This window comes from Dicentrarchus labrax, unplaced genomic scaffold (genome assembly GCF_905237075.1).
Source record: "Dicentrarchus labrax unplaced genomic scaffold, dlabrax2021, whole genome shotgun sequence".
NCBI classification, from domain to species: domain Eukaryota; kingdom Metazoa; phylum Chordata; class Actinopteri; family Moronidae; genus Dicentrarchus; species Dicentrarchus labrax.
In genome coordinates this window covers 13,667,086-13,693,453 of record NW_026136708.1, presented here as the reverse complement: position 1 = coordinate 13,693,453, position 26,368 = coordinate 13,667,086, and the positions used below count along the sequence as shown (strand labels likewise).

General features: G+C 39.5%; 3 protein-coding genes across 9 annotated transcripts in view; 2 read left to right on the top strand and 1 right to left on the bottom strand.

Annotated features, from left to right (window-relative positions):
* ryr3 (ryanodine receptor 3) overlaps window positions 1-4,891 on the bottom strand; it is a 111,578-nt gene extending 106,687 nt beyond the window's left edge. For all 5 annotated transcript variants that reach the window (XM_051409995.1, XM_051409997.1, XM_051409996.1 and 2 more), the window contains exon 1: window positions 4,777-4,891. In XM_051409995.1, coding sequence (XP_051265955.1) covers window positions 4,777-4,824 — 48 coding nt within the window. In that variant the 5' untranslated portion in view covers window positions 4,825-4,891. The remainder of the gene's footprint in view (window positions 1-4,776) is intronic.
* Window positions 4,892-7,627: 2,736 nt separating this feature from the next.
* On the top strand, window positions 7,628-9,675 carry LOC127368821 (uncharacterized). The gene is made up of 2 exons (XM_051410006.1): window positions 7,628-7,672; window positions 8,808-9,675. The coding sequence occupies exon 2, from the start codon at window positions 8,914-8,916 to the stop codon at window positions 9,673-9,675; it is 762 nt and encodes a 253-aa protein (XP_051265966.1). The 5' UTR covers window positions 7,628-7,672; window positions 8,808-8,913.
* Window positions 9,676-9,693: 18 nt separating this feature from the next.
* The window catches only part of fmn1 (formin 1), a 28,211-nt gene continuing 11,536 nt past the window's right edge, over window positions 9,694-26,368 (top strand). Inside the window, exons 1-7 of one of the 3 annotated variants that reach the window (XM_051410002.1) lie at window positions 9,694-10,710; window positions 14,224-14,402; window positions 20,994-21,102; window positions 23,366-23,427; window positions 24,233-24,924; window positions 25,654-25,795; window positions 26,124-26,211. In XM_051410002.1, coding sequence (XP_051265962.1) covers window positions 9,786-10,710; window positions 14,224-14,402; window positions 20,994-21,102; window positions 23,366-23,427; window positions 24,233-24,924; window positions 25,654-25,795; window positions 26,124-26,211 — 2,197 coding nt within the window. In that variant the 5' untranslated portion in view covers window positions 9,694-9,785. Of the gene's footprint in view, window positions 10,711-14,223; window positions 14,403-18,592; window positions 20,843-20,993; window positions 21,103-23,365; window positions 23,428-24,232; window positions 24,925-25,653; window positions 25,796-26,123; window positions 26,212-26,368 lie in introns of those variants that run through there. The other 2 variants (XR_007885886.1, XM_051410001.1) reach the window with 2 other exon arrangements.

Below are 26,368 nucleotides of genomic sequence, written 5' to 3'. Positions count from 1 at the left end.
TTTAGTGCCAAGGGAGCAGAGCTGTATGTGCTGTGGAAGCATCATCTTTAAAAAGGCTAAATTTAAACCCCCAGAGTCCTCGCCTTGGTATGCAGAAGGCTTCCAGAACAACATAAACTCCAAATAAGCCCAGAGCAGCTACTGGTGGACTGCAAGCCTTGATCACCTGGTTTTAAGGGTGGAAGCAGCTCACCTGGAAAAAATATATTTAAATTTAGCTCATCCTCCTGTCAGGTATTAACCTAAAAAGTTCAGGGGAAAAAAGGAAAATAAGTCTCCACTGACCTTTAGCTAAATCACTTAAGTAACTGTATCTATGCCTGTCAAACTTTCCATTCTCACACAGCACACATGCAGTTTACACGGTGGAAACTTCTCAGTAATTTTGGTTTTTGATTTCAATGGAAAACAAACACAGACTTTTCTATCTGGTAGTGGTTGACTGATATCAGTTTTCAATGGCCGATGCTGATATATAGAGAGCAGGGCTGCCGATGGCTCAAAAACAAAGAAAAGTGATCTATAATTCTGCTCTATAGGAAATTCAGGCACATGTTTACAGCAGGACGCATGAGGTAGAGTACAAGGCTCAAAACCAACTCTTTCACCACCTTCCCAAAACTCACAAGGGGGAGTGCTAACATCGTCCCACAGCAGCCACACTGACAGTATGCAGATTTTAACTGTTTTGTTTATCAGCCTTTTTAAGCACAGTCAGCTATCTAAAGATGCCAGATAATCGGCCCGATTAATCCGATTCATCAGCTGTAGCTAGCTAGCTAACTAAGCTAATGTTAGCTCAATTATTTGGTTGAAAAGGCTGATTGTTTTTGTTTTGTTTCCAGGAAACTCTTACCAAAAAAAACCAAAAACAAAATGCATAAGGATCTTAGTGTGCACTTAATGGCCGATGTCTTTATTGCAGTGTAAAAGTGAGTTAGTCCTTGTATTAGCTTATATGATAAGGCAAAATTATGTAAGATCAGATCATATTTAATTTTAAAATACTGTGACCATATTTTTAAATACTCAAACTGGGAAGTGTATCACACATCCATGAACATGCACATGTATGCACTTATGGACGCCCCATAGGTATTTCCATCAGGATGGGGGACAATTATTTAAGTGCTTAGCACACCATTCACAGTTTATGTTAGATCAGACAAACACATGGTTTAATCCATTACTTACAGTTAATATTAATATTGATTAAAAATATATAATATATAAAAAAACACCAGTAAAGGTAAACACAGAACAAAAAATAACAACACCAAAAAACACACTGTAACAGACCATAAATGCAAAATAAAACTGTAGCCTTATATCAACACAAACCCAGAAGATATATCGCCAATAACAACCCAACTGTAAGTAACAAGACATTGAAGGATGCAAAAAGCTAAATCTTACTCCATATTTATGTTTATATGAAAACCTCACTATCTCACAATGTAATTACAATGAAAAACAAAAAGGACAGCACCCTCTTAACGCTTTATTTGTAACATATCTCTCTTACTAGCACTACATCCTATACCCACCACTTCAGCGTGGGGAGAAATCCAATCTTTACAGACCCAGCGTGTTGTTGCTAAGCTATGACTGGACAACTGCTATTTGGGGAGAGCACTCAGTTTTAGCTTGGCCAGATAGAAATTCTACAATTTGTAGAATAACCTGACAATCACCTGCTTACAAGGATAATATCAGTGTTCTCTAGTGTCATTTCAGTGAGGACGCAAGTTAATATTTACCTATTTGTTTAGTATAAGGCTGTTGTTTCACACAGCAACACAATAAGTAACAATACAGGAAATAAAACAGGTGACTACACATCACTGTCTCATGGTACTGCAATTATCATTAAGTGTTCTTATAACACTGCAGTTAGCAGACGGAGCAAATGACTTGCAGATTTCTTCATTAATGCATAAATTGAAGCCAAAACAATTTTTAAATCTCCAGTATCTTCTGCAGTGCCAATCCAAAGCAACAGATCATTTTCTGAAGATAAACATATAAAATACTATTTTGTGCAGATGTGTACTGAAGAATGACAACAAACAACATTCCTGTCATTTACATTCAAAATCAAATCTCTTGGGAGTTAATGAGCTGTCCAAAAAAAAAAAATCCTAATCACGGAGCAACGAATTTTAAATGCATTTTGAGTTTTTTTCTTGATTTAAACTTTTGTGTCTCCACTGACAGGACTGAGGGAAAGCTTCAGTGTGAGTCTATAAAGTTACAGACGGGACTGCTGCCTCCTCTCAGTTGCTTTTCATTGCTGTTTTCTTTGACAGAGAAACTCTCATCGCTGCCAGCTTTCCCAACATTACACATCAACAGCAAGGTGAGACTGCATCCGTGCTGAAATTGAATCACAATGTCTGGACCTCTGTCACCACCTGACAGAAGTATTCAATAACAGGACACTTTGCACTTTTCACCATTTAAAATGCCTTTAACAATTTCTTATAAATGTCTGACCGAGCAGCAAATTCTGCCACATTTTGTCCTGAACTGAAAGAAAAACAATGCTACAGACGCAGCTGCTGACAAAAAATGTGAACAATTTTGAACCTTGCCACCACAAAAAAAAAAGCCAGTTGTACATTACATTATTCTATGTTCAACAGATTGTAATGTAATGTATTTCAATTAGCACTCTTATTTAAGGCTTCCTGAGAGGGCACTTTTCTCTCACCAGTGAAGTTTGATAATAAGGCTCTGTGGACCCCAGGGGAAGCCCCCCTCTCAAATCGCTGTAGTCATCACATAACCAGGATGCCACTGTGACAGTAGAATCTGAGAGGCATGGGTCAGCATATCACTGGCATCACAAATAGTAGGAGCTGTTAAGTACAGCGTCCCTCCTGCTGCTTACAACAAGCCGAGGCCTTCGGGGGATTACATATAGATTAATTATACTGTATATATCAACATCTCAAAGCCATTAAAGGGTTACTGTTAGATTTTCAGCTGAGCCAAATGGACGTCAATGGAAAACCAAAACAAAGTAATTTAAGCTGTGTGGAGTTTGAAAGATGTGGGCTTCTTCCAGGCAAGGGGGTTTCTAATGAGAGACACTATCAAGTTGCATTATGGGAAATGTAGGATCCATTTATTTTCATACAGGATGGAAACCTATTCGCGCACTCTTGAAACTTGGCTTGGGTTGTGTAATCCATCACAGTTAACAGGTGTTTGTTGACATTTTTGGTCAATGTTATCGTGGTAATGCTGTTTAAGTACAGAATATGTCAGCAATGCATGACCTCACCGCAACAGTGCAACTCAATGTCAACTGTGATGGATTAACTCAAGCAAGTTCTGATTATATTGTACAGAAATGAATGGAAATCAGGTATTTGCCTGGGAAATTATGTAAATCCCCATTTCTAAATCATGGCAGCATTGTTGTTTTTCATAGAAAGTAAGAGTAATTAGTTTGTATTTTGCACATTTCTGCACAACAGCTCTTTATTTTATTATTTTATTGTCAATTTTCTATTTATTCTTCTTCACCTGCAGTACTTGCTTTTTTATCTTTCTTTATATTTCGTTCCGGGCTATGTTTATTGTTATGTACCTAAACACCAAGGCAAATTGTGTGTGAAACTTGGCAATACACCTGATTCTGATTCATAATAAATATGCAAAACCAGTGATATAGTCCTGTTATTTAGACAGCAACAGTGAATATGAGAAACATAAAAGTTTCAAAATCCATGATTGTAAGTGGGGCCAAGAGAACTCTATGGGTCCTATAGATGGTTCAAAGTTCAATAACACCAGAAATCATACAAATTAAAAGATATTAGATGATTCAAATCAAAAGGGTACATTTCCACAGTTGTACCTCTCCATGAGCAGAAATATCTGCAGAGTTCAAATCAACAAAAGTCATTAGACTAATGGCTCTCAGGGTAAAAATAAATGTCTTATTCAGAAGCAGGTGGCACAGAACCAAGAAAACATCCCCGCTGAGCATGTTGCCCTGTGTCTTATTGCTCTTGATGCAACACCTGGGTCACAAAGCTCCATGAGGCAAGAGAAGAATACGTGCGCAAACCACCGGGACAGATATTCCCACCACACCAACATACAAGCTGTCATATCATTTACAAGGATAACTGCTGTGCATAACCACACAGAGCAGGGACACCGTAAGCAATCTGCGTCAAACAACTAAAATAGTCCATCGCAGAGGGCGTATTGCGTGTGAGCACAACTTACTGAAACTCCTCTCCCCAAGGAGGAGAATACATCCATAAAAAGTCAAACAAATAGCACTGGCTGATGATTTCAAAGGGGCGTGAGAATAAAAAAAGCATGTCTGTGCACAAAGGCGTTCCCGAGAAATACAGACAGATCAGAAAACGAAACAAAAAAATGAGATGGGGTTGTGTTGTGAAATGGCAAGAGAGACTTATTTTGCCCTTGCACCAGGCAGACGAGAGTCTCATTGAGATTCCCCACATCAAGAGTCCTTTCGACAGGTGCGCCGTGGCCGCGGGGTGCAGCGTGCAACCTGCGGCAACTTCCCAAAAAAAATCATCATTCATGCACAAAGCAAAGCCAAGATGATCAACCCCCCACCCCCGCCCCTTACCCACAAACTTCCCCAATAATCCAAGTTGCATCGCTGATTTGCTTAATTGACGCGCAGCCTGCTGCCTCTGAAAGCGTTAATTGGCGACAGGAAAACTGGAGCGCACGCTATTTGAAACGGCTCAACCGGCACCGATGAATTTATCTTTTACTTACAGTTCTCAAGAACTGGATCTCATCTTCCCCTTCTCCGCCCTCAGCCATGGCTGTGAAGGAGCCTGCTCAGACTCTGGAAGCCACCACTGACTGCCGGCAGAAACGCGATGCTGTGCCTCTCAAGCCGATATTAGCATAGAGCTCATCCACAGCCATATAGGGCAGCCCGGCCGAGCCCCCCCCCCCACCTCCCTCCTCCTCTCCTCTTCTCTCCTCTCTTCTCCCACCTACCTACCCCCCTCATCCACCCTTCCTCCCCCTCCTCCTCTTCCTCCCCCTCCTCCCTGCGCCCCGACGCCAGCAGCAGCAGTGCGGACCAGCAGACGGACGGAGCCGGGGCATCAGAGGGCAGACGCTCCCGGGTGTGATGCTGCTGCTGCTGCTCCGCTGATGATGGGTGATGATGCTCAGGAGCTAAAATACTGCTCCTTTTTTTTTTTTTAAATGCCTTTGCCAGTTGAGTCAGCAGTTTTAACGCAGTCTGACAATGGCGCATGGTGGTCAGGAGGTAGACCTTGAATGGCAGCAGAGGGGCTGAATGTAAAGTTATGAATGGCTCTGTCTGTTTGCACCCTCATCTCAGCTCATCTCAACCCTCCCACCCTGCCTCACCCATGCACGCACATTCTTACACCTGACACCTGGCTCTTGTGTCAAAAGTCTGCAGACAGATTGGTAGAGAGACAGAGATAGATTTTCTTCTGTTAGTTTTTAATCTCATTGGCTCATTTCATTAAACACAACTTGGGAAGAAACTGATGTAGAGGCAGAGTTTAGTTTGTTAATAGTTTGCTTGTTTGCTGCTTATTAAACATGTTTTCTGGATTTCTTAATTGCATATTTCCGTACCTATATTTCTGTATATGCTACTTTATCCTCACTTGTTTGCCAGTTTGCTTATTTACTTAGATACCTGCTTGCTTTGCTTATTCATTTGAGAGAAAATAAGAGTAATAAACAGAAAAATCCACTATCTGTGGATAATTTTAATGGTTAAGTTGCTTTTGTTGACTCTCAGTTAGCTCAAATATCTGTATTAGCACAAGAACTAGTGTCTCTATTGTTAACATAAAGCACATTTCACCCATAGCTGCCCACTCTGACTCCATTAATTGAACATGATTAAGAGATTTGTTAAATTTAAAAAATATTTTAGTAAGATGTTTCTCCTTTTCACTGAATTATAGGCAGATTTACTAGGAGAGTTATAGTTTCCTAATTCAATCTCAATATATTAGCATCATATAAAAGTCATCTATGTGTAAAAACACTAGAACACACTCCAGTGCAGATTATATACAGAAAATAGTTTCTGAATATTAAAAATGCTCAGGCTTCAAAATATTATGCTAGATCATCCAAATAATCTGGCTTAACTGTATCTATCTTTAGTGTTGGTTTCTACACAGAGCAAAGCTCAGTGAACATTAGTCAGCTGTCCATATGTGCATTCATATGGTCTCATTCACTGACCAGACAAACCTGCTCCTTATCCTGTTCCCCACTAAGACATTGCTGACATCTAATGGTCATCTAGTGAACTTCCAGTATGTATACTTTACATTGTGTGACCTGGAGGTTTAGTTTTTATGTGAATGCCTCAATAGTTTTGTGTATCAAAGGTTTTGAAACAACCAAAAAAACTGAGTTGTGGTGTTTTTTATACATTAACATAATTAAACTGAACTCTATTACACAGTACAGTATTATAGATACCATGTAAAGATACAACAGTCTCATTGATTGTGTTAACGTGTGTTGTGAGGTTTCAGATTTATTAGTCTATAACAGAACAGTATTTTTTTGAGTAACCCAACACATAATCATAAATATGTCATTATTGTAGTTTCAGTGAAGTTAACAGCTGTTTGTTTTCTTTAAACTTCTGTAATCCATCACAGACAGCTGGCCAGGAGGTCAGATTAGCCCAGTGCACGCATTGACCAGTGTGCAGGTCAGTATGGTGCACAGCTGACCTAAATACAGTCTGTGGTCAGTAGACAGCAGGTGGGCAGATGTGACTCTAATGTTAAAGATTATACTATTTCTTTTATATTTCATTGTTACTTCAGACTTCACATTTACAACCTTTTAGAGAGATAAATGTTGCATTTATTATTCCACTACATTTATTTGACAGGTATAGTAACAGGTGATCAGTTTATAAAATATAATGTTATAAATTAAATTATCTAACAACATATACAGTATTTTAAATTCTAATCCTAAATTCCTCTACCAATTACATGGAAATGCTGCTTATTGATCGGTAACAATAAAAATAATCTTAAAATATAAATTTGAAGTTGAGTAGTGCCATTCTGCTAATTACATTTACTTTTGATATTATTAGTACAACTTGATCTTAATGCTTATATATTTCTTCTTAAGTAAGATTTTGATTGCTTGTACTTGAGTGTTTTTAACATTTCAGTATTACAACTGTTACTAAAACATCTGAATACTTCTTATACCACTGTTGTCAGACATATCCACTATTCTGTGTGCATATAACAGCAAATACTGACAAAAATACTAGAAAAAAACACAATTAAATACAGTAATTTTTAAACAGAAGCATTCACTGGTGCCCATTTTGTGTTTTTCTTTTAGTTATACATTGATGTCAAGAGGATTAGATTGATTATCCTCCCTGAGTCCACCGTCTGTTTGTTTATATTCTCCCCTCAGTACCTGACAGTCTTCAGGGAGATTAGTGGTGGTGATTTTTATCTGATGAGCCAATAGGAGTCCTCAGAACTCTCACTAAGAGCACTTATTGGGTGAAACCTGTATGTGGGCGGGCCGCTGTCTGCTGTCACCTGAGGGTCGCTGCAGTCGGATAAGCAACCTGCTGCTGCTGCTGCTGCTACACGGAGGGATGCAACATTTATAAGTAAGTGAACGCCGAAATACACTTGTTACCCTTAGTTTTTGACTTTTATATGACAGTAAGATGTTTTCATTCTGGCTTCTGGACATATTTCAAGTAGTTTTCTAAATTTCTTTTGAGAAGATTTCTTTTATTATTATTATTTTTGATTGGTCGTTTAGTTTAACAAATTGAAATAGAATTTAAAAAAAAAACAAAGTAAAGTTATAAACTATAGTAATTTTTTTATTTTGTCCATGAAGTTTGTGAATCAGGAGTTACAGAAACAGTTTTTCATGTGTTTTTGGTGAATTGATTTTTCCGTAAAATACCTTTAAGCTACATAACTGGTAAGCAGGGTCAAGGTATAATTGTTTCACATGCATATTATCTGCACAAACCTGTACTGTGTGTCTGCTTGTGATGCATTAGTGTAGGGCAGTGGTGGAAGAAGTACTCAGATCTTTAAAAAAAGAGTAAAAGGCCTGCATCCAAAACTTTAGTTAAGAAAAAGTAGTTTTACCAGTAAAGTATTAACATTAAAATATACCTAAAATATATCTTGTATGTTTTCTTGTGGTTATTATTGTCTGTAACCTTTTGAGGTACCAAAACTAAAAGTACTCATTATGCAGAATGTACCATATAGCATAATATATATTATATTATTGGATTATAATTACTAATGAATTTATGTGTAAAGGTGGAGCTCATTTTAATTACTTAAAAAAAATTAATTACTTGTACGACTGGGTGGCTTAATCACATTACATGAATTAATAATATAACTCAACTTAAAGTAACTAGAAACTAAGGTTGTCAAACACATGTAGTTGAATGGAAGAATAACATAGCATAAAATAAAATAATTCAAGTACAAGTACCTCAAAATTGTCCGTAAGCACAGTATACTCAAGTAAATTGAGTAAATGTAAATGTACTATAGTTACATTCCACTACTAGTGTAGGGCTGCAACTAACAATTGCTTGTTTTGACCAACCAACAGTCCAATGTCATAGAAGCACGCACTGCACATACAACAGAAAAAAACTAGCAAATATTCACATTGGAGCAGCTAAAACAACCAATCTTTGTCAGTTTTGAAATTACTCATTTAAAACCAGCATGAAATATTCTTTTTTTATCTTTCTGTGTTAGGATTCATTTGGTTGTCCAGAGAAAACTGAGAATTCTGATTGAGAGTTCTAATCGCCCCAAAGAAAAGTACCATCTCCTGCATTAACTGTGGTAATCAAATAACATCATGGAGAACACTCACAAAACCTTACGCCTCTACATCCCGATCAGCGAGAGCAGCTGTGTGAGTCCATCCCTCTCCCACTGCAGGGGCCCAGCTTCCCCCTCTGAAGCCCCTCTCAAGCCCCAACAAGGACTTACCTCTAACTGCAAGGAGGAGGGTCCAGCTGAAACAGTGAAGCAGGGTCAAGCAGACAAATTCGGCCTCACAGACTTGAAAAAAACTCTCAAAGCATTGGATGACTGCTCTGAGATCGGCTGGCTGACAGAGTTGTTACCGTTGTGTTTGGAATGCCAGACATTCATCAGCATGGGCAACCAGCAGGGCACGAAAATTAAGCCGAACTGTCATGGTTACGAAGACAATCGGGATACTTTACCGAAATCCCCCAGATTTCAGATCCCTCGGAAGAGAAGGAGAAAACTGGAGGGGCATGTTTACCCCGGCGCCTTTCAGCACAACCTCAAGATGACACCTGGGACTCAACGGGTGCCTCCGAAGGCGAGGAGGCTGACAAAGCTCCAGATAATGAGCTCTCCTACATTTGGGGATTGGGACTTGGAGGAAGACAGGCAGATCATCTGCACTCCTGCAGCCAGGAGAAAGAGAGTTGTGGGAAAAGAAAGAGTTTCATTGTTGGAGGAGAGGAATAGGAGTCCACAGGAGCTAAAGCCAACATGGAGAGCAAAGCTACCTGATGCGTCATCTGCAAATTTTACTTTCAGCAAAAAAAAGGCCTTTTCTCTCCCAGAAAGAATTTATCTGTAAAGGAAGAATGTGCTCTCCCTGACTCAGACACAGACCTATCTGAATATGACAATGATGTGTACTCAGTGTGTATCTCCCCCACTAATCTGACAGAAGACAATACCAGGAATATGCAAAAAGCCCTGATCAGCAAGGCAGCAAAGGACACAGATGAGGAAAAGAAGGCAGATGATGTAGAGAAGTTTCAGTCTAAGTACGAGGAGATGGGGAAGACGGCTGCAGCACACCGAGTGATGGGGAAGATTGAGGAGGTGGAAGGTATCATACGTCGGGTGAGTCTCACCAGTTCGGACTGGGTCAAAGAATGCAGCAACGGGAGAATCGAGGGTCAGTTTATCTCAGGTGGATGTGTTGCTGAAGAGCAACACAATAGTTCCCAGTTGGAGACCCAGAACAAGGAGTACAATGAAGACAAGCCTCTGCTAGTTGAAGAGCTTCACGCTCTGGGTGAAGCTCTGAGCGAGAGTCTGCGTCAGGTCCTGAGGATGGAGGGAGCAAAAGTAGCGAGTGAACCTTTCACCGAGGCCAAGAAGACTTCTTATAAGCCAAACTTTGTAGGATCAACAAGAAGGCCTCTAAATCCATCTTCAAATTCTTCCTACTTCACCTCTGCTGTGCCAAATAATTCTTCACCACCCTCTTTTTTAGCAGGTGGAGAAACTTCTCCTGTACCCTCATCATCTCTGTTTGTTCCCCCGAGAACATCTAGCAGCACTGAAGGCATGTCTCCCATCCTGTCGCCTCTATTCACATCCAGCCAGCACTATCGGCCTATGAACCCGACTGACCAGGATGAAAAAGACATCTCTGAGCGCCACATAGGGTGGATAATCTCTGCTGAAGAAAGTGTATTCCCTCAAGGGTCTGGAGGCTACGGAAGTACCACCATAGTCTCTGGTGGTACAGGAAATGATCAGAAGAATAGAAGGAAAACTTTGGCTCAGGCCAACCTCAAGCTGAGTGAGAAGAATCAGACGCAGACATACAGATACACAAGTGAGACAGAGGCCAGTCAAGATCATCTAATCTCTTCAGGTAATAATGCAATTTTTGCTACGAGAACAATTTGTATGTGATTTAATATGTAGTCTTGACCATGAAAACACTTGATCTTCATCAGTAGATGGAGTTTGTTGGAGCTGTAGATGGGGTTGTTTTTTAGATTCCTCGTCCACATTGGCATCAAAGTTTATTCTTCACCTTGGAAACAGCAACTAACCAAACAATCTCACCTCAAGGTCAATTGTAGTAGCTGTTCTTGGGCTTATTAGATGTTTTCTGGGATTGTTTTCTGAACTGCTGTTTCCAAGGTCAAGACTGAACTTCTATACTACTAAATGGTCATGGGGTAAGATGGTTTCCTCTGAGTTAACTGAGTCATTGAAGGTTTGATTTCAGATGTTTGATGTAATGCATAACAGCAGTGGTGGAGCCAGACAATGTTAATAGGGGTGGTTAGGCATATGTCAGCACTCACTTTAGAGTGAGACATGAAATTAGTATCTTGTTCAGTATCTAAAATAAGCGCCTGATAGTATTGTGGATGTGCAGGCAATAAGACAGAAACATTTCTGCTGTTTGGCTCCTCTGTTTCTGTTCTTACTTTAATCAACAAAATATTTTTGCATCACTGTTTATGACGCAGTCAGAACGAAATTTGCTTCACATTCATTTCTATGTGGGACAAAACTTGGCAGAACTCAGTAACACAATGTCTTTGAGCTCCCCTCAAACTACAGCAGCCAGTGAGTTGAATGCAGAGTGGGTTGGGGAGGAGGATGAGATGGGTGCACTGTTAAAGGTATAGAAAGAAATGGTCCAGCACGACAACAAAAATTACGCGAAATATGGTAATACAAGCTTTCGGTACAGTTTTTAATAGTTGCTGCTTCAGGTCAGCACCCAAAATATATCGAAGTTCGACACACAAGCTGTAGAATTAGTGTAAGTAGAAGTATAGAGAAGATTTGATGTTACACATTTCACTGTAACTGATCAGCAACTATACTGAGTTAAAGAGCTGTGTAGAGTTGAACAGCTTGTAGGAATTTTGTACATTTTGTACAACAGGATGTTACATGACAGGCAGAATTTAATAGATTGATTGGTTTCAGATTCAGTTTACCAGGTATGGAGGATAGTATGACGTATTTTAAAGGGCATAACATAGCTGTGTCTTGTAGCTTCATGGTCAGTGAAGTGGATTAAGAAAGACTTTCAGCTATATTCCAGGGTGAATAGGGATGTGTGTGCGCAACAGCATGACATTGAGCTTTCGTGGTTGGTTAGTGAAGTGAACAGAAGAGGAAGAGCAGACGGCTTTAGAGGTGATACACGCTGAGTCCTGACTGTCAGATTTACACATTGATTAAGACTCTCTAATTTTAAAGCTCTGAACTCGGCCAGTGGTGTCTGGTCTCATCCGCTGCTGTAGTCTCTCTCTCTCTCTCTCTCTCTCTCTCTCTCTCTCTCTCTCTCTCACAGCTGCTGCAGACCTGAAGGATGTGTGCTAGTCTGTAAATAATGACCCCTTGCTGGTTTAACATACCACCACGTCTGTGTGTGTGTGTAGTGTGTGTGTGTGTGTGTGTGTGTGTGTGTGTGTGTGTGTGTGTGTGTGTGTGTGTGTGTGTGTTTGCTCAGGCATGAAGTACTACTGAGCACCTGATGTGGCTATAGCCCTCATAGTCATGCTTTGGCACTGACCTGAGACGACCAGAGTTCCCCTTTAAAGAGCAGAGATACTGTGTGTGTGTGTGTGTGTGTGTGTGTGTGTGTGTGTGTGCGTGTATTTGTGCATGCGTGTGTGCCTGTATGTGTGTGTGTCTGTGTGTGTGCTCACATTACTCAGAGGAGGCTACAGTGGGGAGAGAGGCTTGTATTTACTTTATTTATTTAAATATACCAGCATTTTGCACACATTATCTCACTCTTTATATTTATATATAATGGGTCCTTTTTATTGTCTCTATTTTTTTATCTTTTATTATTTATATTTTTCTATTTTTTACTTGGCAATAAACCTGGTTCTTTAATCCCTCAGTTAGCAGAAGTCATTACAAGCTCATTACAAAAGGCCAGACAAAATGATGCACAAGATATTCTTTCTATTTGATAAAATGATGGAGTCTGGGGCTAGAATATTTGCCTCAGTATTACACGATGTGAAGTAACTTCAGGGGAAATAAAAACATAAAGGAATGAAACTCATTTATGTATAGAAATGATGAATTGAGTCTTGCAGGCAGTCAGATCAGTGTAGAGTCTGATGTCTCTTCGTCACTTTTCAGGAAATGAAGCTTTGACCAGGCTGTGCAGCAGGACGCTTGGCTGTCCAAATAGGATTAATGCTCTGTGCTTTGTGAAATACAACACATCTTTAGAGGATGACGATTAGAGTGAGAGGGAGAGAGACATTCAGAGCCTTCTGAGGGTTATTCTCAAAATCCAGTTTTCTACTCAGTGTGGTCAAATTGAGGACAGATAACTCATTGCTATTGCTGTTTAATCTGGCTTTGGGGACACTAAAAAGTTACACAAGTGGAATCATTGTTGGCTCTCTTATCTGAAATGATACTGACAGATTTACTGTTGAATAGATGGAGTGAGGGCTGTGTGAACAAGGCAATAAATGCGCACGATCTGGATGCAGGAAGTGAAAGATTCTCAAGGTTGAGCTGCCTTTGACTACATCTGGCATTAGCTCAATGTTTTTATCCAACAGTACCATCAGTACATTTTTAGCTTGACCGCTGGGGTAATTAAACCCTTTATTCAAGCAATTCTCAAACTTCACATCCTACTGTACAGAAATAGATAAATAGACAGTTTTCTTGAATTAATTTTAAAACATGTTTTGTGTAATAATTACAGTGATTAATGACGACGTCGCTTCAAAACCTCTCTTGTCAGACATCTGCAGTCTGCACTAATAGTTTTTCAGTAAGCAAATTTGGTCGGGGATCAGTAGCTGTCAACCTTGCAACACCCCTCGTCAATCATCCACCCCTCATCTAACGTATGTACACAATATAGTACATAACTAAAAGGGATAGTAATGCTAAAACTGTAAAACTTTATTTTTAGCTGAAGTTCTGCATTATATCCTCATGGTGACACTGTAGCATAACACACAAGATTTACTGCAGTCAGTCAGTCCTTCAGAGATCTCGCAACTTTACAGTCTTAGCTGTGAACAAATGTCAAGTGTGGAAAGTATTTTGAGTGTTTGCTTTCATAATTAGAAAAAGGATTAAAAGCAGCTTGCACATGCACCAACTGCTGTGACTGTGATACTGTAATATTGAAATACAGTAGATTTAGTGTTCATATTTAGTCTATTTGTCTATTACACTGAATACTTTATATGTTCCTGTTTAATATCTGACATGCTTTCAGTGTTGTTGCCCAAATCAGAACTTAAAATTGTCAGATTCAGTGTGATTTCATTCTGTTGATGCTGTCTGTAAAGAACAGACCTGTATCACAGGCAAAAATGCTACTTGTACTGATTCTGCTCTAATTGTGATTTGACTCCCTTTTCTCCAGATGAGGCTCTGCAGTGGCAGGAGAAGATCTGGCAGCAGGAGGTGGAGGAGTCTCTCGCCTTCTGCAGGTCACTTTCTCATCCCTCCAGACCCAAACACATTGACTTCTTGCGCATCACACCCCCTGAAGATGACATCACCGATACACCGTCAACCACACCTCTCCCTCCGGAGTTTCGGGTGAGAAACGTATTTACTACCATGAGCTAAAAATTTGTGGGAATTTGAGGAAATGTCAGCATCCTGTTCAACAGACTTTTAGCCAGTAATATGGGCAAAGTCACTGAAATAAGCTGCTGTAGTGTTTGACTAAAAGGACAACTTGTAGATTATTGACTTATAAAGTAATCCTGAGTACAATACCTAACCTCCACCTTGAGACTGTTTTTTACATAAAACTGCCACGCTAAATCTGTGGAGTATTCTCTCTCACTAAATAATAATAATAATAATAACACATTTCTTATGTATAGCGCTTTAAAAGGCACTCTTTATATGGTAACAAATAGACAATAACACAAACAGTAAAGGCAATATAGCTGTGTTTGACTGTTTGTTTTCATAAATTAGGTAAATATATATAACAATAACAATAGTTTAACCATTCACTGATTCCTTTAAATTACTGTGAAAGAGTCCATCATGATCTGTAACTTGCATTTTATCTCCATTTCTTTCATAATTTTTTTGCCAAGAGGACATTGTTTGCTGTAAACTGCAGTGAACAGCGCCTTCTTGTTGCAGGAAACACTACAATGTTTGAGTGTATGAGGGCACATAATGTTGATGAAAATATTTTTTTTCGATTATTTGCTGCTTTTAAAAACGATGCTGCATCATCATGATATTGCCCTACAGTGGAGTCTGGTCTCTTTGGGGCCATTGCTTCACGGCCCTGTTGATCCAGGTTCAATAAATAGCATCATACAGTCACAGTATGTGACAAAGAGTTCCTTGTGGTTACATAACAAACGGGATTTAAAGCCACCCTGTAGGTGCATTGTATAAGAAAAGGTATCTGTATTAGCATGAAACGGTAGTTTACTGGGGTTTAAAGCTCTTAAGCTTTCCCTCTTTCCCTCTGTATACATGTGTAGGTTGTCCTGGACTCAAGCTTGAGATGAATTACATTTGTTTTGACCATACTGTGACACGATTGTTTTCATACTAAGATAACACATTGCATGAGACACATAGACAGAAGGTGACATTTGATAATGATAACAAAATGCTTATTAAAACAGGATTAAAAAGTAGACAGTAAGTCTAGTACAATAATGTTTGATTACAATAAAAAACAACTTTCAACCAAACAACAAGCTATAAACGATAGAGAATCGGTTCCAAAACCAAAACACGTAGCAACATCTACAGAAATTATTACCAGCTTTGCAAATTAATGTCTCATAGAGCTGTGAACTTCCCAAACATATCCCATTCCAGCTATATGAGTAATGTTCTCTAAGGTGGAACGAATTTAATAAAGGCAGAGGGACGTTAATGTCTGCAGCAGAGACGATATTAAGAATGTGATATCAATAATGTGAGAAATAAGTTGGTAAGTTTAGGTCTGTAAGCATTAAATTTTATACAGTCACACTACATTGTAATACTGTATAAAGCACATTTAGGCTAACACTGTATTTCTGCAGCCTAATGCTTGATGAAGTGTTTGTTCTGATTCTAATGCTATTTCACAGGATTATCTGGATTCATTCCTCTTACATAAACACAGCTCACATAAAGGCTACAGTGTCCCTCCCTGAGAATGCAAAAAACACATTAGTATTCATATGATTTAGTGTAGCCAGTTAAGACGCAGGGTGCAGGCATGTCTCCGAGTACAATAACTCTCTGAGAAAGTTACACAGTGTAATGACACACAGTAAAAATATTATCACCCATGTGATCTGTCACTTACCTGCTGCTGCTGAGATAATGCAACATAAAAGCAAACAAGGGTGTAACCTGATAACTAAAAATAACCCAAACATGAACCAATGAAGGAGAAAGTTTAAGGTCCTGCTTTGATTTTTTTTTTATACTGAGGAATACAAAAGAAACAGTGGAAAAAGGCTTCAAAAAAAAAAAAAAAAAAAAAAATTCTCCCCCCCCTTAAAAAATTTTTTTTTACAATTTTAAAATAATATTAGTTTTCTCCCTCTTGTTTTTCTTTGTGACTTTGTATGTGTTTTTTGTCTGAGGAGAAGTGTTTTCACATGGTCCGTCTTTATACGCACATTTCAAATATTGTATTATATTTAGTTTTTATGGTACACCACTTTATATACATAAACTTAGCACAAAGAGTAAGGAAATATGTGTTTGGTAGATTATTCCTCTGTGGTAACAATGCTTTTTGGGTTGCGGCCATGAAAAATTTGCCAAATCTTTTCTGCCATTGCCAAACAAGTTATTTTGCTGTTGCTATTGACACTTGTTTTGAGCTTCTGGTACCCCCAGGTGCTGCCAGTCAGGTGCCTGATTGTTACCTGACTGGGAAACTAATGGGGCAATAGGGCAACTTCAAGCTGGTGTTCTGCAAAACCAAGTTTCGGCATTATTTGGAGTGAGCCCTAGTACCATCTCCAAACTGAAAGCCAAGTTCCATATAACGGGGGATGTCAAAGACAAGTGACGAAGTGGGCGTCCCAAGAAGACGACACCCCAAGAAGACCATTTCCTCACCCTGTCAGCACTTAGGTGCCGTAGGCTGTCTTCTACAGATTTGCAGTCAAGGTTTGCAGGACGATATGGCCGACGGCTCTCTGCCCAGACAATCCAGAACAGACTACACGCAGCCAATCTCCGGTCTCATTGGGCTGCCAGGAGTCCTGCCATGACTGCCTTTCACTGTCAGGCCCGTTTGCGCTGGTGTCGGCAACACGCGCACTGGAACCTGAACATGTGGAGGAACGTTATGTTCAGTGATGAGTCCAGATTCTGCCTACGGCAGTTGGATCATAGGGTCAAAGTGTGGAGAAGACGCGGAGAACGCTATGTTGATTGCTGCACCGATAGAATAACATCTTTTGGTGGAGGCAGTGTGATGGTGTGGGACGGCATCTCCCTCACTAGAAAAACAATGCTTGTCATCATTGGAGTCAATCTCAATGCAGAGAGATATAGAGATGAGATTCTGCAACCAGTGGCAATCCCATATCTCCACAGTCTGGGACCGAACTTTATCCTCTAAGATGACAACGCTCGCCCCCACAGGGTGGGGTTTATCAGAGACTACCTCCAGAATGTGGGAGTGGAGAGGATGGAATGGCCTGCCAGCAGTCCTGACCTCAACCCCATTGAACACTTGTGGGATCAGCTTGGGCGTGCTGTTCGTGCCAGAGTGACCAACACAACCACGTTGGCTGACTTGCAACAAATGTTGGTTGAAGAATGGGATGCCATCCCACAGCAAAATAACCTGTTTGGCAATGGCAGAGAAGATTTGTCAAATTTTTCATGGGTGCAACCCACATACTCAGCTCTGCTGCTCATCCCACAAGTGCATGTTCCTTACAAATGGGGCACCATTTGAAAGGGAACTAAACAGGCTTTCCAACATCATAAGATTTATTGCCAAAAAGCATTGTTACCACAGAGAAATAATCTACCAAACACAAATTTCCTTACTTTTTGTGCTATGTTTATATACACACAAATATACTGTATCATATAATCTGTGGAATTAATTTTGTTTTATATTATTTTTCAGTTTGATTTATTTCATGTATGTATTGATCTATGTTACTAACATGATATTACATCTTATTCTCAATTGGAACATTTTTGTGCACATATTTTGACAATTTATTCAAAGCATTTATTGATTTGTTTTTTTTTTTTTTTGTCCTTCTTTTTGTATTGATCTGTGACACAATTTTTACCTTTGTTTTGAGCAGTCATTTGTTCTTTCTTGCATCTCACTCTTGACTGTCTTGATTGAACTTTACTTTGAAAAGCTATTTATTTGTTTGTATGTTTTTTTATTTTATGCACAAAAACATTTGTTGAGCAAGTTTCTTACACAAAGGCAAATTAAATCGCTTTACATAATGCGTTAAAAACATTAAATATTAAACATTGTAATTAACATTGTCACTAAACCAAATGCTTTTATTTTCACAACCAATAATCTGGCAACACATCTCTATCTGTCCATAGTGTATGTTAGATTTAATGCAAGCTGGTTAACAGTACAATGTAGGTGGGGTTAGACCCACTAAGACGCTCAGATTAGCCGGGTGTTGCTCCTGCAGGGCAGCTGAGAGACCCTGTCACTGTGGATTTATAGGCCAAACGTTTAACAAGTGATCCCTGGCAGTCCTGTTTACCCTCCTTCTGCTCTGGGTGTGGTGTCCCTCCATCTGTTGTGGGTGACTTCCTTTGCCTTACGGCTCACGGATCTGCCAGGGTGTTGTCAGAAACGGTGGCTGAAGTCACCATCTGCTTCCAATTACACTATGACAGTCTGCAGGACGGAATCCAAGATGCAGTAAGCGGCTGCAGAAAGTATAGAGGAGCCAGAGGGACGGGGAGGCAGACTTTGAAAGCTAAAGCCAGGACTTGGATCTGACTTTTAACTGTGGTTGAGCTGAGTCACTCTAGCAGGCAGAGCCATGGAGCCGGGCTTCACTTTTCCATTACTCTGTGGATTTCTCTCCTGTTATTGGTCAATCTGAGTGACTAACAGCTGCTTGCAGTTTTAGGTTCGGAAATTTAGTTCTCTGGTAAGACATGAAGGAGATGTTGTAGCAGTGAAAGGATATATCTTTTTCTTTTCAACAAACTGGAGCGGAAACAGGTCGGATTTTCAGAAGTGGTGATATAACTTTATTGACTTTGTCGTATTTAATCATAGTAAGTGGAAGTTGCATGATCCTGGAACCACTTACGCAAATTAGTGCATGCCACACAGATGCCTAAACACTAATTACACCTTCTTATCCTGCATTTTTCTGATATAAGATAGCACAATGTTGCACTTAAGTCTCAGATATGAGCTGCGTAAATGGTATCCACTATGTTGACGTTGTGGGAAAAGCTTTTCAAGAACTTTCTGCGCCCTCCATTCTGGATAACTTCACCACTTTCTTAATTGAACTTAATCTTTCTCCCGGAAAATGGAGGAGCAAAAAGCCATCCTAAAATGCTTCAGGAGCCTCTCAGATGAGCAAAATGAGGACATAATGCAAGGAGAGACTGAGCTGAGCTTCAATCTAAAGAAAAATGGGCATATAAGTTTTGAAGATGCTCTGGAGAACAGTAGAGACTCTTTATCATATGTTATATGGCCTCATGACGGAGTAAAGATCACCTCTGACTCAGTGGGACATCTAACTAAGAGAGAAGCAGGAAGTGACTCTGACATGACAGAGCAGGAGAGGAATGATGTCAACCTAACAGAGCAGCAAGTCTTCCCTGTAAATAGCTCAGAGAAACAGACCTTTGCAGCAAATCAAGAGCAGAATAAAATGCCAGACGAACACTGTGATCAAGTTAATGGCTGCAGCAACGAGGGTTGTCATGTATCACTGGATGAATGTGCCTTGAAGCAATCTCTGCAAGCAAAATGTCAACACATTTTAACCGACTGCACAAATACAAATTGGGAATGTGTTGCACCAATCAGCATAAAGCAGGACGACACTAAAGAGGCTGAACAGAGAATAAGAGAAGCGTATGAAAATGTTCACTGCCAAGAAGATTTTGTCACTTCCAGTTCAGATATGGGATGTGAATCTACGAAATCTAAAACCAAACATGTTGTGATAACTGTGACTCGGACAGGATCTGCAGTCGAGGAACAGGCCGAACCAATAGTAACACCAACATTGGAAACTGGGGGCCCTTCCTGCTTTGAAAATGATGGGGAGGAGGAGAGAACAGGTGCAGAGGAGGACAATGAAGAAGAAGAGAAAAGAGATGTATTTCCAGACTCTTCCGCCCAACCCCACCTTCCTCCCAGCCCAACTTCACCAAATATTTTCATAACACCTGCCGCCACTTACCCTCCACCTGGATCCACCACCAGAGCTACCTTTTCTCCAGGCTCCCCAACGGACAAGCAGATACAGCTCCCCGCCCTCTTCAGCGGACTGAGGGTCCTGAGGAAGGGGGTGGTCGGGCCAGAGCACGACACCGTGGCCCAGATCAAACCTTCATCTCAGGGAGAAAAGAGGGACATTTTCCATGAGAAGCAAGGGGATGCTAAAGTTCAGGGTGGTTTTCTGGACCAGATCTCCCAGTTCCTGAGCCGGGAGAAGAGAGAGAGAGATGAGAAGGAGGAGAGGAAAGAAATGGAGCCTGAGGGAGACCAGGATGACGCCATAGAGAACAATGTTGAAGAAAGTGAAGAGGGCGAAAGAAAAGAACTTGAAACAGATGAGGATGCAGAGGTTTCATTTGAGTCTAGGAAACCTTCTGTGTCCGGTGCAGAGGCAGCGTTCGATGCCTTCAAAGCTTTTTTCACCCCAAAGCCGCTGAAGAAGGACCCATCAGAGAAGGTGGACCTGGAGGCAGTGAGGAAGAAGATAAGAGCAGATAAAGATGTTCTAAGAGCGCTTTTTGAGAGATCTTCCAATAAGACTCCAGAGAAGAAAGACTCACCTGATTGCAAAGTACGAATTGTGTATCAACATCGAGCACAGTTTTTATTTCTTACTTGTTGTTTGTAGAAAACTTGCATCACCAGAGTTATTATTCTAATACTGCCCTGTGTTTAAATATATACAAACTCTATTTATGATTGATTCTCTTTTTACCTTTTAGTCAGAAACATCCACCCCGGGAGAGGGAGAAGAAAGGACTCCTGGTCGTCTACAAGCCGTCTGGCCACCACTTAAGGAGGAAAAAGTTGGGCTGAAGTATACAGAAGCAGGTACTAAACACACATTGTACACACTCATATTTTAAACATAAAAACATTCTCCCCAATGAAATTAACCCTTGTGTTTTGTTGACACTGGCTTTCCAACCTTATTGATTGAGGTTCCACAGGTCCACGGGTTCTCCTCTACAGGATGTGTAATAATAATAGTAATAATATTAGAACAATTACTTATTCTTTTCTTCTAACCGTAATAAAATCCAATATGTATAAAAAGTATTTAAGTGGTAACCCTTCTCTTATGTACAACCTGAGCTTGCACAGTTGATAACGGTGACAAAATACAAAGATGAGCATCAAGTGTTGTTCTCACACTGAGCAAGGAAATACTTGATCTTTTATATGCTTCATGTGATAGATAGATAATGAACAATGTTATGTTCCTTTGTTTGCCAAAACGCCATTTACAGACTAAGAAATGTACAGTATGTTATCCTACATAGTGACATTACTTATGTTTGGGGTCAATTAGACCTCAGAGAAATACAGAAATACAAATAGACTCATACTGCTGCGTAAAAGTGCTTACTGCTAACAACAATCACAGATAAAAAGATGAAGATTCATTATATTTAACCATGTTTTACAGTAGTAATATCTCATATTCTGTAGCTGACAAGTTAACGTTTCCAAATCTGACAGAAATTAGGAAATGTCATGAAGTATCAAGTCAATAAAAGAGTGTTAAGTATATGTTTGGAGGTGTTAAAGAGGGCTGTGATCTTCAGGACGGCACAATAGAGAACAATAGGGTTAAAAATATAGATTCAATTATGCTAAAATCAATGTCCTGAAATATATCACCACCCGATAAAATGAAAAATAAAAATCCCCACAGATTCATCATGTTAAACCGTTCTGAATATTCATGACAGATGCTGACCTGAGACAGTAGAGGGAGTAGAAGTGTTTGCTCTTTGATATCATGTGGCTCTATAGCTACTGTAAACACAACTCCACCCTGAGTGTGTCCACAGAAAACTAGTCTGTAAAGTACATGTGCTAATATGAAGGGATTTCTTTAGATTGCACACTGGACTGTGGTGCCTTTAAATCCTTTGAAAAGGGTGTTTTTTGTGTTCCCAATGACACCTATTTTGTTGCCTTAAACCACTTGGTACCGATTTAAAATATGTAATCTTTGGTGTCACCTAGTGGTGGCATTGTGGCAAACAGCAATGCATGCTGGTACAAAAACTTAGACTTAATGACCACTTTATTTGGTACATCTGTACGTGCTATTACAGTTCAACAGTATAGGCATCATAAAACAGTTGTATTGGATTTAATTAGTTTGCGCTGGTGTACCTTATAAAGTGTCCACTCAGTGTATATCTCTAGATACCTTGAAAGCAATGCAGTAATCACATAAAAATAAAACAGTTAGTGACTTTAAATGAAGGTTAAATAAAAACAACATCACTTTTCTTGTATTATTCCAGTTATTCTGATTCGCTGTATTCACATGAAGGTCAAATGTCAAAAAACTTTGAACTGTAATGAGTACTAGAAATCTTAAATCAATTATCTTTTATTTTAACTTGCATGAAACTACGTGGTGCAAATAATCTGTCAGTCACAAAATGTTTTTAAAAGACATTTTTTAAAAAAGAAACACAGCTTATAGACATGCACATCTGCTTCCTTCGTTATTTCAATAGATAATGAATATTAAACCTTACTTGAAAACTGTCTACCTCTATTTTTCAGTAGGATTATTAAAGGTTGTTTGAGTTTGAGGAATGAAATTGTGTGCACACACCCACCTTCCTGGAAATACACTTCCTGTAAACACTGTAAGAAAGGTGACAGTAAATACACTTTCTAAATGACCATTCAATAAGTTCAGTCATCCGTAAGCAGATAAATGTTTGCTTACATAGTTTGTCCAAGATACCAGCTGGAGCCGGTGAGTGCGTGGAGTCAGTCTCTACTGCCATCCTCTGTTGAAGTTCTGTATTGTTTTTCTGTTTGTCCTCAACAACTACCGTATCCTCAAACACCCCTCAGCCTCCTCCCGCGTGGTGGTAAAACATAAATCTGATTTGTTATGCAAAATTAGTCACAGTTCTCAAGTGTCTCACGGTTGTTGTAAGTTGTTTGTCTTCAGCTTGTACCCAGCCACATCACTAATATACTCATCATGGAAAAGAAAGCGCTCTCGGGCAGCAAAGCTGTAATAATGAACATATGTTGTGGTACAAGAAAGAACACAAAGCTATTGTAAAATGCTCTTTCTCGTGTTTCCTCTCAGAGCACCAGGCTGCTCTCTTGCAGCTGAAGAGAGAATGCAAAGAGGAGCTGGAGAAGTTACAGGTCAGTATGAAGGATGTAGTGATGGGTTTAACACTGGTGTGCTGCAAGGTGTCGCCAAAGTTATACACTTAAAGGGACTTGTCTGACATTTTGGGATATACGCTTACCTGCTTTCTCCAAGAGTTAGATGGGAAGATTGATGCCACTCTTATGTCTGCACAATAAATATGAAACTGGAAATAGTTTGCCTAGCTTAGTACAAAGACTAGAAACAGCTAGCCTGGGTCTGTCCTAAAGTAACAAAGTCCACCAAACATAAATGTGTTGTTTTTACATGTCTGGTTTTGTACAATGTAAACAAATGAGATATGAAAAATGAATTAGTGAGCTTCAAAGGTGCAGGTAGTCAGATTTTGTTATGTTTAGATAGAACCCAGGCTAGCGGTTTCCTCCGTTTCTATCCTTTATGCTAAGCTAAGCTTACTGCTAGTTTCGATTCTGAACTGTCATCTCAACATTTGAAATTTGTATACAGGAAAGCTTACGATTCACCATATATGGAAAATAAAGTTTCCCATAATAAGTATCAATACATTTTTTTGAGCTTTTCTGTCAAGAACATTCCTATTTTCCCTATAATTAAAACTAAATTAGGAGGTATTTCCAAGAAACTTCTTAAATGTCTTTTCTTAAGGAGTCAGTTTTTATGAGGTTCTAGAAATACCTTAAAAAACATATAATAAGTCATGATAAACAACAGATCACTAGAGATTTACAGTTTATTAAAGAGAAACAGATGCTAAAGTTCTGCAACTTGACTGTAATAATAATACACAAGCTGCAGTCTAACTGATACTATTTTCAGGAGGACTATGGTCAGGAACTCTCCAGACTGAGGGTGGAAAACGAGGACAATGTCGCCCGTCTGGAGTTCGCTCTGACTGAGCTGCAGGCCAAACTCTCCCAGGTTGGAACCCGCCCTCGCGGGGAACTCAAAGATGTCGCTGTATCAACGGGAGACGACTTTTTACACAAATCCTTCCGCACAGTCTGCATCCAGACAGACCGAGAGACATTTGTTAAGACTCCTGAGGAGGGAGAAGTTACGGGGAGGTCCTGCACGAGCCCTCTGCAGCAGAGGGTGACCCCCAAAAAGCTGGACCTGGCTTCTATCAGCCTCAGCCTGGCTGGTCAGAGAGACGATACTTTGTCTTCCTCCTCATCTCTTGACCCTCTTCCTCCTCCTGGAGCCACGCTACCTCTATCAGAACGACCTCCTGCTCCTTCTCAGACAACAGTACCAACGGAAACACACAATCTGCCTCCTCCTCCCCCTCCGCCATGTTTGTCTTCACCCCTAAACCACATGCAGCCATCAAATGGCCCTCCGCCTCCGCCTCCACCTCCTCCTCCGTTCACGCCAGGCTTAGCTCCCCCACCACCTCCTCCTCCAGGCGGCAGTCTCATGGCTGATAAACCTCCCAGGAAACCGGCAGTGGAGCCATCCCGACCCATGAAGCCTCTTTACTGGACCAGAATCCAGATCCAGGACAACAAGTAGGTTCATAAGAATGAGTGCATATTTAAATTAGATTATATACCACATGATCTTAATGGAAATCAAACATTCATATAATTTGATTTTAAGTTTAATAAAAAATGTTTTATCAATCAAATAAATATAAAAATGCTATCATTTAAAATGTTTCAATGCCTAATGAGGTCTATAGTCCATAGTTCTCCAAAATGGAAATTAGATTAAAAAAAGACTTGAATCAGACATTTTATATTATTTATGTAGATGTATTTATTTAAATATCATTTAAATGTCCTATTCATTTATACTTATTCTGTGTATGTACATTGAGAGCAATGCAAAAAAATAAACTAAACTAAATTTTAATTCCTTGTATGTATCTGGCCAATAAAAGTGATTCTGATTATTAAATCAATTATTGTATAACTCAATATAGTAAAATATATAAATAAACCAGGAAATTGTGAAAGAATTAAATAGCTCATTAAAACTCAACTGTTAAATTATTAAATTATATTATGATCTAAAAACTGACATTTGAAAAATGTAAAAAATATATTTTATATATATATATATTTCTGTTTTGGGTATTTTTTGTTTTCCTTGTTTGTGCCCCTGACTGCGAATCAAGTTTCACATTCGAGATAATAAAAAAACTGAATGATGAAATAACTGGTTAATAATGTCTTACATCTATACGTATAGTATTATAAAATATATATCAAAATCATGTTTCTCTCCTCCCTCAGTAACAACACACTGTGGAACGTTTTAGAGGAGCCAAATTTAATTAATACCAGCGAGTTTGAAGATCTCTTCGCCAAAACCACCGCGCAGACAAAGAGGAAGCCGCTGTCAGAGGCTTATGAGAAGAAAGCCAAAGCCAAGAAGGTAACAGCCAAAATTAATTAGAACATCATGCAAGACACTCTTCAGTTTTTTGGGATTATTTGCAGTATGTCGTTTGTCCGCTAGAGGGGGTTGATGCCATTGAGTTTACACATGCCACATGATTATAAATGTGTCTAAAGAGCATTATAAATCCAGACTGAGACACAGTTATAAATAAAAAACAACATTTAATCAGCTGTGTGCTAATGCCTAATACAATCTTTAATAGTTTTGCTCCATGCTTTCACAATAAATTCTCACCAGTGAGTCACTAATGGTTTCTAGTGGCAAGATGGTCATTGTTACTGTGTGTGTGTGTGTGTGTCAGATCATTAAGCTGTTGGATGGGAAGCGATCTCAGGCCGTTGGCATCCTCATATCGAGCCTCCACCTGGAGATGAAAGATATACAACAAGGTGAGTTATAGAGCTTTTCATTCATTTAGTTGTGTTACTCAGAAACAGCTTGGGTCAGAGTTCAAATTTCCTATCAGCTGCTGATGTTTTCTGCAAACAGGAAATGCACTTTGATGTTTATGTATAATATTGTAATATGATGCAGAACCTCTGATTT

Bases quoted from the DNA above. Each gene is read 5' to 3' on its own strand.
- LOC127368821 (XM_051410006.1), top strand. From the start codon at position 8,914: ATGGAGAACACTCACAAAACCTTACGCCTCTACATCCCGATCAGCGAG.